General features: G+C 41.0%; 1 protein-coding gene across 1 annotated transcript in view; it reads left to right on the top strand.

Annotated features, from left to right (window-relative positions):
* The window catches only part of FAM184B (family with sequence similarity 184 member B), a 120,181-nt gene that overhangs the window by 66,353 nt on the left and 42,129 nt on the right, over positions 1–11,699 (top strand). The window contains exons 6-7 of the mRNA XM_007449823.1: positions 178–288; positions 2,128–2,235. Coding sequence (XP_007449885.1) covers positions 178–288; positions 2,128–2,235 — 219 coding nt within the window. The remainder of the gene's footprint in view (positions 1–177; positions 289–2,127; positions 2,236–11,699) is intronic.

Genomic DNA, 11,699 nt, shown 5'->3' with positions numbered 1-11,699 from the left:
CCTGCATCGGCAGGCGGACTCTCAACCACTGCGCCACCAGGGAAGCCCTAATTTATGTTTTCTTATAGTAGTTTATGACTCTTGTCAGTTTCCTTGAACCCCTTTGGGAATAAGGCAGGGTGTGTCCTGTCCATGTTTTCGTGGCTTGTGTGGTTAACTCTTCCATTCATCATTTAGGAAGTAGGAGCACAGTTGGAGGAAGTGAAGAAGAAATCAGAAAATGAAATAAAGCATCTGCAAGAAGAGAAAGAGGCCCTAAGTGTGAAGCTACAGAATTCACTGCTTGAGGTATGTCCCAAATAAAAGCTGTTCTTGGAATGATGGTTCTGGGCTCCAGAGTTTTTGATGAACTGAGATGCTAGGAATCTTGGGAAGCTTCCCTGACCTCCTTACATTTAGCATCCTTGGAAGGAAGAAAAAGACTTCATCCTGACAGGAAGGCTGTCTCAGGGGCATAAATTCAGCTGCAAGTAACAGAGAGCCTGATTTATAGAGGCTTAACAAAGAGGCACTTAATATCACACATAGAAGAGGGAGGCAGGAGGCTGTTGGTGTTGATTCTGTGGCTAAATGCTATCAGGCCTGGAAAATCTGCAAACATCTTGGTCCTGCCCTCTCCCCACCCCCAGCTGTGTTATCAGTGTCCTGGGCATTAGATACTTCTGCCTTCCTGGCTCTTTTCTTTATCAAAAAGAATTAAAAATTATAATTTGTAACTGCACTGTTATAAAGGTGAATATGGCCAGGCTGCAGTTTTTTCTTCTGATTCTGAAAGAAATGAAAATATTTTCATGGCCCCTAAATGCATCGTAGGTTCCCTAGCACTGCACATAGGAGAAGTTGTCTCAGATTCCCCTTGGCTGTGAGAATGACTGTCACCGTTCCAGTTGTCATGCCCCAAGTTAAAGCAGGAAAGAAGGAGGGGCAGGGATGACCAGGCCTGCCCACTTCATCAGGAAAACAAAAGCATGTGCAGAAGCTCCCAGCTGACTCCTACTCCCATTGGTAATATCTGTGCCACGTGGCCAGCCTGGGAAAGCAAGGATTTAGCCGTCAGGCCTCCCTGGTGGAGGCAGGCAAGGAGAGCAGGGTAAGGAATGGATGTAAACCAGCTGAACAATGGAGTTTTCTTCTTGGGCCCACTTGTCCAAACCACCCAGGGACCAAGTTCAAAGTTTAAAGGCGTTGTGGACAGTGTTACTAGGGAGAAGAAATTGCCGCGGACGGACTCCTATTCATCCTTCAGTGCCCTTAACACTGTGCTGGAATTCCCTGGGCAGAGTTTATTGCTGTAAGTTCTCTGCGGTAGTACCTACCTCATAGTAATTGTTAGGAGAATTAAAAGAGTTAATACTGTAAAATGCTTAGGTCTGTGCCTGGCACAGAGCAAACACACCATTAATGATGCTCTTATATATTGTACATGTGTCTACTGAATGTTGTTGTGATTGTAAACATGCATCTGTCTGCTCCATAAGATGACAGCTCCTTGAAGGCAGGGGCGATATTTTATGATCTTACCATCTTGCTCTGACTCTGTCCCTTCTCCTCCCCACTTTACACCTGAGGAGCTGCTTGAGGAGCATTAGTTTTAGCAATATCTGAGGTTCCTTTATGGTTATTGACCTTGTTCTTCTCAAAGTCTAGAGCAGGGAAACCAGACCGTTTAATTGACACTCTACAATTGGTTGGTTAATAATAATCATAATTAAGGCTTTGTAATTTAATAGCAGCTTTTAGCCCCTCTTCTCTCATATTATCTGTATAATTCTTAAATATTGTTCCTTTTCTTTACCAACTAACTTTGCAAAAATGAAATAGGGTGGCCTTCCAGGAATGGTATGAAAACTAATGGAAACCATGCTACAGCTCTGGTATACTTATGTGGATGTGAATAATTTAAAGAGAAGTGTGGAATATTGTAAACCTGCCAGGCTCATCTTCTTCTGGAGAGACGAAGCAACTAGCTAATTAGAAATGGCCTCTCTAGAAGCATGTCTGGGATTTGTCTGGTGGGACACAGTCCCCAGAACTGATTGACCCAAGGGAATGGGTCCCAGATTAATGACCACAGCCGGGTGATAGGACTTTGTTTCATTGCTGAATGTTTCTATTCTTCTGTTTTAGGTTTTAAGGCTGGAAGACTTTATCCAGCAGAATAATGTACGTCCCCCGAGAGGCAATGAACGGCCCCAAGAATTGGACTGCCAGCAAGGCAACATTTTAGAGACCCAGGTAACCTCTAGCTTTTTCTGCTTTAATTAAGGATATTTTTCTTCTTCTGTTCAGCACTTTGGTGTCCCCAGTGACACATGCTGGCATTAATGGGCTCTTTTATTTCCCCCCTTAGAGCTGCCAAAATGCCTGAAATAAGAAATCATTATAAAATCAATTTGCAAAAACCATGACGAAAATAGAGTTCTGAGTAATTATCCACATGGTTTGAAAAAGAACAGGGCTTGTCAGATGACTCTTCTCTCCCTCTCTGAGAGCAGCCTGGCTGGCAAATCAAGGGGCACTAGACTAGAGTGGGGTCTTTGGTTCTGCCCAGCAAGAAGCATAACAGTAATCATAACTCCCCCTCAAGTGCATGTTGAGAAGCTTTGGTTGTTTCACCATGAAACTCGGCTCTCATCCAACCCTCCTGGGTCTAGACCATGATCCCTCCATGAGCTTAGCTCTAGAGAGAAGTACAGACCCCTCCTACATAGAGTTGCAGGAGGAACCTTGATGAGTATCAATTCCACTTGATTCAACTCAACATGCACATTATTCCTTCATTCTGCAGTCATCTGTGAAATACATAACAAGTGCCAGCCTCTGAGCTACATGCTACACGGGAGAAATATATATAAACAAATAGCTTTAACACAATGTGGACATTTAGTAATAGAATTAAACATCTGTTGCTGTGTTTTCTATTAGGCAACTGTTATGTACTTTACAGCTATAGTTTAAGTTTATTTATTTATTTATTTTATACAGCAGGTTCTTATTAGTTTTTTATTTTATACATATTGGTGTATATATGTCGTCAATCCCAATCTCCTGATTCATCCCACCACCATCACCCCCGCCCCACCGCTTTCCCCCCTTGGTGTCCATACGTTTGTTCTCTACATCTGTGTCTCTATTTCTGCCCTGCAAACCGGTTCACCTGTACCATTTTTCTAGGTTCCACATATATGCGTTAATATACAATATTTGTTTTTCTCTTTCTGACTTACTTCACTCTGTATGACAGTCTCTAGGTCCATCCACATCTCTACAAATGACCCAGTTTCGTTCCTTTTTATGGCTAATATTCCACTGTATATATGTACTAACAACTTCTTTATCCATTCCTCTGTTGATGGGCATTTAGGTTGCTTCCATGACCTGGCTATTGTAAATAGAGCTGCAATGAACATTGGGGTGCATGTGTCTTTTTGAATTATGGTTTTCTCTGGGTATATGCCCAGTAGTGGGATTGCTGGGTCATATGGTAATCCTATTTTTAGTTTTTTAAGGAACCTCCATACTGTTCTCCATAGTGGCTGTATCAATTTACATTCCCACCAACAGTGCAAGAGGGTTCCCTTTTCTCCACACCCTCTCCAGCATTTGTTGTTTGAAGATTTTCTGATGATGCCCATTCTGACTGGTGTGAGGTGATACCTCATGGTAGTTTTGATTTACATTTCTCTAATAATTAGGGATGATGACCAGCTTTTCATGTGCCTCTTGGCCATCTGTATGTCTTCTTTGGAGAAATGTCTATTTAGGTCTTCTGCCCATTTTTGGATTGGGTTGTTTGTTTCTTTAATATTGAGCTGCATGAGCTGTTTATATATTTTGGAGATTAATCCTTTGTCCGTTGATTTGTTTGCAAATATTTTCTCCCATTCTGAGGGTAATCTTTTCATCTTGTTTATAGTTTCCTTTGCTGTGCAAAAGCTTTGAAGTTTCATTAGGTCCCATTTGTTTATTTTTGTTTTTATTTCCATTACTGTGGGAGGTGGGTCAAAAAAGATCTTGCTGTGATTTATGTCACAGAGTGTTCTTCCTATGTTTTTCTCTAAGAGTTTTATAGTGTCTGGTCTTACATTTAGGTCTTTGATCTATTTTGAGTTTATTTTTGTGTGTGGTGTTAGGGAGTGTTCTAATTTCATTCTTTTACATGTAACTGTCCAGTTTTCCCAGCACCACTTATTGAAGAGGCTGTCTTTTCTCCACTGTATATCCTTGCCTCCTTTGTCATAGATTAGTTGACCATAGGTGTGTGGGTTTATCTCTGGGCTTTCTATCTTGTTTCATTGATCTGTATTTCTGTTTTCGTGCCAGTACTGTATTGTCTGGTTTACTGTAGCTTTGTAGTATACTCTGAAGTCAGGGAGTCTGATTCCTCCAGCTCCGTTTTTTCCCCTCAAGATTGCTTTAGCTATTCAGGGTCTTTTGTGTCTCCATAGAAATTTTAAGATTTTTTGTTCTGGTTCTGTAAAAAATGCCATTGGTCATTTGATAGGGATTGCATTGAATCTTTAGATTGCTTTGGGTAGTATAGTCATTTTCACAATATTGATTCTTCCAGTCCAAGAACATCATATATCTCTCCATCTGTTTGTGTCATCTTTGATTTCTTTCATCAGTGTCTTATAGTTTTCTGAGTACAGGTCTTTCACCTCCATAGGTAGGTTTATTCCTAAGTATTTTATTCTTTTTGTTGCAGTGGTGAATGGGATTGTTTCCTTAATTTCTCTTTCTGGTCTTTCATTGTTAGTGTATAGGAATGCAAGAGATTTCTGTGCATTAATTTTGTATCCTGAAACTCTACCAAATTCATTGATAAGCTCTCGTAGTTTTCTGGTGGCATCTTTAGGATTATTTTTATATAATATCATGTCATCTGCAAACAGTGACAGTTTTACTTCTTCTTTTCCAATTTGGATTCCTTTTATTTCTTTTTCTTCTGTGATTGCTGTGGCTAGGACTTCCAAAACTATGTTGAATAATAGTGGTGAGAGTGGACATCCTTGTTTTGTTCCTGATCTTAGAGGAAGTGCTTTCAGTTTTTCACCATTGAGAATGATGTTTGCTATGGGTTTGCCGTATATGGCCTCTATTATGTTGAGGTAGTTTCCCTCTGTGTCCACTTTCTGGAGAGTTTTTATGATAAATGGGTGTTGAATTTGGTCAAAGGCTTTTTCTGCATCTATTGAGATGATCGTATGGTTTTTATTCTTCAGTTTGTTAATATGGTGTATCACACTGATTGATTTGCATATATTGAAGAATCCTTGCATCCCTGGGATAAATCCTACTTGATCATGGTGTATGATCCTTTTAATGTGTTGTTGGATTCTGTTTGCTAGTGTTTTGTTGAGGATTTTTGCATCTATATTAATCAGTAATATTGGTCTGTAATTTTCTTTTTTTGTAGTATCTTTTTCCGGTTTTGGTATCAGGGTGATGGTGGCCTCATAGAATGAGTTTGGAAGTGTTCCTTCCTTTGCAATTTTTTGGAAGAGTTTGAGAAGGATGGCTGTTAGCTCTTCTCTAAATGTCTGAGAGAATTCACCTGTGAAACCATCTGGTCCTGGGCTTTTGTTTGTTGGAAGATTTTTAATCACAGTTTCAATTTCATTACTTGTGATTGTTCTGTTCATATCTTCTGTTTCTTCCTGGTTCAATCTTGGAAGGTTATACCTTTCCAAGAAATTGTCTATTTCTTCCAGGTTGTCCGTTTTATTGGCATAGAGTTGCTTGTAGTAGTCTCCTATGATGCTTTGTATTTCTGTGGTGTCCATTGTAACTTCTCCTTTTTCATTTCTAATTTTATTGATTTGAGTCCTCTCCCTCTTTTTCTTGATGAGTCTGGCTAAAGGTTTATCAATTTTGTTTATCTTCTCAAAGAACCAGCTTTTAGTTTTATTGATCTTTGCTATTATTTTCTTTGTTTCTATTTCATTTATTTCTGCTCTGATCTTTATGATTTCTTTCCTTCTGCTAACTTTGGGTTTTGTTTGTTCTTCTTTGTCTAGTTCCTTTAGGTGTAAGTTTAGATTGTTTATTTGAGATTTTTCTTGTTTCTTGAGGTAGGATTGTATTGCTATAAATTTTCCTCTTAAAGTGCGTTTGCTGCATCCCATAGGTTTTGGATCGTCATGTTTTTGTTGTCATTTGTCTCTAGGTATTTTCTGATTTCCTCTTTGATTTCTTTGGTGATCTCTTGGTTATTTAGTAATGTATTGTTTAGCCTCCGTGTGTGTGTTTTTTATGGGGTTTTTTTTCCCTGTAACTGATTTCTAATCTCATAGCATTGTGCTCGGAAAAGATGCTTGATATGATTTCAGTTTTCTTAAATTTACCAAGGCTTGATTTGTTGACCCAAGATATGATCTATCGTGGAGAATGTTTTGTGTGCACTTGAGAAGAAAGTGTAATCTGCTGTTTTTGGATGGAATGTCCCATATATATCAGTTAAATATATCTGGTCTATTGTGTCATTTAAAGTTTGTGTTTCCTTATTAATTTTCTGTCTGGATGATCTGTCCATTGGTGTAAGTGAGGTGTTCAGGTCCCCCACTATTACTGTGTTACTGTCTATTTATAGCTGTCTCTTTTATAGCTGTTGGCATTTGCCTTATGTATTGAGGTGCTCCTATGTTGGGTGTATATATATTTAGAATTGTTACATCTTCTTCTTGGATTGATCCCTTGGTCATTTTATGGTGTCCTTGCTTGTCTCTTGTAACATTCTTTATTTTAAAGTCTATTTTATCTGATATGAGTATTGCTACTCCAGCTTTCTTTAGATTTCCAGTTGCATGGAATATCTTTTTCCATCCCCTCACTTTCAGTCTGTATGTGTCCCTAGGTCTGAAGTGGGTCTCTTGTAGACAGCATATATTTGGGTCTTGTTTTTGTATCCATTCAGCAAGCCTGTGTCTTTTGGTTGGAGCATTTAATCCATTCACATTTAAGGTAATTATCGATATGTATGTTCCTATTACCATTTTCTTAATTGTTTTCAGTTTGTTTTTGTAGGTCCTTTGCTTCTCTTGTGTTTCCCACCTAGAGAAAGTCCTTTAGCATTTGTTGTAGAGCTGGTTTAGTGGTGCTGAATTCTCTTAGCTTTTGCTTGTCTCTAAAGCTTTTGATTTCTCCATCAAATCTGAATGAGATCCTTGCCAGGTAGAGTAATCTTGGTTGTAGTTTCTTCCCTTTCATCACTTTAAATATATTGTGCCACTCCCTTCTGGCTTGTAGAGTTTTTGCTAAGAAATCAGCTGTTAACCTTATGGGAATTCCCTTGTATGTTATTTGTCATCTTTCCATTGTTGCTTTTAATAATTTTTCTTTGTCTTTAATTCTTGTCAGTTAGATTACTATGTGTCTCTCCTTGGGTTCATCCTGCCTGGGACTCTCTGTGCTTCCTGGACTTAGGTGGCTATTTCCTTTTCCATGTTAGGGAAGTTTTTGACTATAATCTCTTCAAATATTTTCTCAGGTCCCTCCTCTCTCTCTTCTCCTTCTGGAACCCCTATAATGTGAATGTTGGTACGTTTAATGTTCTCCCAGAGGTCTCTTAGGCTGTCTTCATTTCTTTTCATCCTTTTTTCTTTATTCTGTTCTGTGGCAGTGAATTCCACCATTCTGTCTTCCAGATCACTGATCCATTCTGCCTCAGTTATTCTGCTATTGATTCCTTCTAGTGTATTTTTCATTGCATTTATTGTATTGTTCATCTCTGTTTATTTAATTCTTCTAGGTGTTTGTTCTTTAATTCTTCTAGGTCTTTGTTAAACATTTCTTGTATCTTCTCAATCTTTGCCTCCATTCTTTATCCGAAGTCCTGGACCATCTTCACTATCATTATTCTCAATTCTTTTTCTGGAAGGTTGCCTATCTCCACTTCATTTAATTGTTTTTCTGGGGTTTTATCTTGTTCCTTCACTGGTACATAGTCCTCTGCCTTTTCACTTTGTCTATCTTTCTGTGAACGTGGTTTTCGTTCCACAGGCTGCTGGATTGTAGTTCTTCTTGCTTCTGCTGTCTGCCCTCTGGTGGATGAGGTTATCTAAGAGGCTTGTGCAAGTTTCCTGCTGGGAGGGACTGGTGGTGGGTAGAACTGGGTGTTGCTCTGGTGGGTAGAGCTCAGTAAAACTTTAATCCGCTTGTGTGTTGACAAGTGGAGCTGAGTTCCCTCCCTGCTGGTTGTTTGGCCTGAGGGGACCAAGCACTGGAGCCTACCCGGGCTCTTTGGTGGGGCTAATGGTGGACTCTGGGAGGGCTCACGCCAATCAGTACTTCCCAGAACTTCTGCTGCCAGTGTCCTTGTCCCTGTGGTGAGCCACAGCCACCCCCCGCCTCTGCAGGAGACTCTCCAACACTAGCAGGTAGGTCTGGTTCAGTCTCCTATGGGTTTATTGCTCCTTCCCCCGGGTCCTGATGCGTACACTACTTTGTGCGTGCCCTCCATGAGTGGAGTCTCTCTTTCCCGAAGTCCTGCAATCAAATCCTATTAGCCTTCAAAGTCTGATTCTCTGGGAATTCCTCCTCCTGTTGCCAGACCCCCAGGTTGGGGAGCCTGACGTGGGGCTCAGAACCTTCACTCCAGTGGGCGGACTTCTGTGGTATAGTTGTTCTCCAGTTTGTGAGTCACCCACCCAGTGGTTATGGGATTTGATTTTATTGTGATTGCGCCACTCTTACCGTCTCATTTTGGCTTCTCCTTTGTCTTTGGATGTGGGGTATCTTTTTTGGTGAGTCCCAGTGTCTTCCTGTCGATGATTGTTCAGCAATTAGTTGTGATTCCAGTGCTCTTGCAAGAGGGAGTGAGCACACGTCTTTCTGATCCGCCATCTTGAACCAATCTCCTAGTCTGTTCTTTTAAACTGAGTTTTCTTTTCAAAAAGATAACCTACCTACAAAGCACAGAATTCATAAGATGCATAAAGGTATACAGTGAAAATCGTGCCCCCTCCCCCAGTTCCCTGTCTGTTTTATTTTGTTTTACCTCTTCTTGTATCTCCTTTCATATGGTACATATGCAGGCGTCATTATGAATATATTATTTTCTTCTGAAAATGATAGAATTCTCTCCTTCTCTCTGCTTTTTTCTAAACTTAAATTTTTATAGCTTGGTGACTGTAACACAGCAGTACACTTCCATATCAACCTCATTTTTTTATAAAAAGAGCAACTGTCTAGTGTTCCCTTGAACAGAAAAACTGTAATTCATGTACCTTTTCCCTTATGATGAATTTTTTAGTTTGTTTCTAATTTTTCACTATAGATAATACTTAAATGGATAACACTGTAGAGGGATACAGTGTAGCATAGTGGTTAAGCGAGCTGTCCCCTGAACCTGACGCCTGGTTTCTTACTGGCTAAAGAATCTTGGACAATTGATTTAAAGTCTCTTTGCTTGAGCTTCTTCACCTGTAAAATGGGTCTGATGATAGTACCTACCTCCCAGGGTTTTTGTGAGGACTAAAGGAATTAATATATAAGCAGTGATGAAAACAGCACCCAGCACGTGTAAATGCTCAGTAGGTACTAACTCTTACCATTGTAGAATTTGCTGGGTCCAGCGGTATGAGTGGCTTTAACTTTGATAGATTTGCTGCATTGCCTTCCATCAAGGTTGTCAGTGTACCCCCATGGCAGCACGTGCAAGTGCCTGTTTCCCCACAACCTTGCCAACACAGCAGGTTACACAACTTTCTGAACTTGATCAATCAGAGAACATTTATAATTTAATTCAGATATTTTTGGCAAGCCAACTCTATACCAGCCAAGCGAGTCAAACCTTTGCTGGGGCCCTGGAGGTGCAAAGTCCAGGCTCATGCGGATGGTGTGTGAGCAGCACACTGCAGTGTGGTGAACCCTGCACCCACGTGGGACACGACAAAGGTTGTTCTTTGCTGTTCTGCCAAAGCATTTCAGTGAGTCAAGAGAGATATAAATAATAAGGCCAACTGAGAGCAGACTTTTCACTCCACCCCCAGAATATGAAGAGGGAGGGTTGCCAACCCTGGGTATGGCTCTGTCCCCATCATACACAGCTGGGACTCCACTGAGCCTTTTGTCCTGGTCTCTCATGTCTAGTCTCCTTGATTCTCTTAGGTTCACAGTGTTCTTCATTGGTTTCCAGAAGGCCATGTCAGTCTTGGTAATTCTAAAGGAAACTTTTTTTCTGGAAGTTTCTGGTGCCTGGGTCACAGTGAACCGGGGGCAGAGAAGGGGCAAAGTTTTCATAGATTCCTGCCTGCACCGTCTCCAGAAGAAAAAGGAGAGTCCTTTGTGGTCATTATTAGTCAAGTCTTTTCGCCTCAGCAAGTATTTATGAGTGCTATCACTATGCAAGGCACAGGGCTGGATGCCGGGGTGAGAAAGGCCCAGTCCTGGTCCTTGGAGAGCTCCATTTCAAATGCAGAAAGTAAATATTATGTAATTATCTCTCTGAGATCAGTTTCCTCACTACTTCTAGTGGCAAACATAGATCAAGTACCAATAATGTCGTGCAGTACACAGTCCCACAACAACCCTATGAGGCAAGTGTTATTTATTTATTTATTTATTTATTTAAATTTGGCCACGCCGGGTCTTAGTTGCGGCACGTGGGATCTTTGCACACGGGATCATCGTTGCGGCATGTGAACTCTTAGTTGCGGCATGTGGGATCTAGTTCCCTGATCAGGGATCAAACCCAGGCCCCCTGCATTGGGAGTGCAGAGTCTTAGCCACTGGTCCACCAGGGAAGTCCCAAGGCAAGTGTTATTATTATCCTTGCTTTACAGAGAGGGGGACTGAGGCCCAAAGAGCAGCACCAGGCCCCAAACCACGATTCTATACTGCTTCTCATTAGTAACGTGGCAGTGGTAATCCCTGCCCTCCACCCCTCCAGAGACTTGTAATGAACAGGAGAAAGCACATGAAGGCACTTTTCAAAACTGTTACAGAGTCTATAAATGTAAGGTGACTTTGTAGTATCCATTACAGTCCCCTGTAATCATTTCAGCAAAACCCCATTGCATTAGGTGTTCTATTTTAAGATGTACGTAATGCTACCTTTGAAAGATTGTCAAATGAACTTGAGAATGACTTTCAATATTTCCTTCCAGGAGATTTCCTGGGCATGGGTATTCCTTTAAAATAGAAACAATCTAGGTGAGGTTCATTGCCTAGAAGATGAAAGATGAAGACCTAATGTGAACGTGGGTTTAAAATAACCAGCCATTTGCTTGGGGGGAGTTGGGAGGCTTTTGCAGTGGATGGTTGGAGGAGGAGCAGAGTTATTTATTCTTCTGTGCACACTTTAACAATGGAGAGAGCCCTGGGCAGAACCTGAGAAATGCCTGATGGGGAACCCAAGAGTGTGAATTAGGGGCAATTAACTCAGGATACACGGAGAGTGGCTCACGGTTGGTCCTGGGAGGAACTCACTGGGATCACAAGCAGACAAACAGAAAAGGGAGGTTGGAGAGTCCGCTCCATTTGGAATACAGAGAAATGAGTATTGGCGGGTTTGAAAGTGCTCTTTCAGCCAACTGTTCATTTCCATGGTCAAGTCCATTTGAGAAATATTCAGATGGCATCCCAGCTCCTTTTGAATGATGCACTTTGACCCAAAACACCAAGTACAGAAGGGGGGGGTGGTGAAGGAAGGGAATGTTTTTGCCATTTATATGGTCTGTTGGTCCCCTCTGCTGAAC

The sequence above is a fragment of the Lipotes vexillifer genome, unplaced genomic scaffold (assembly GCF_000442215.2).
Source record: "Lipotes vexillifer unplaced genomic scaffold, Lipotes_vexillifer_v1.1 scaffold1067, whole genome shotgun sequence".
Taxonomy (NCBI): Eukaryota; Metazoa; Chordata; class Mammalia; order Artiodactyla; family Lipotidae; genus Lipotes; species Lipotes vexillifer.
The sequence above is the reverse complement of the archived record's forward strand: the minus strand, read 5'-3'. Positions and strand labels throughout refer to the sequence as shown.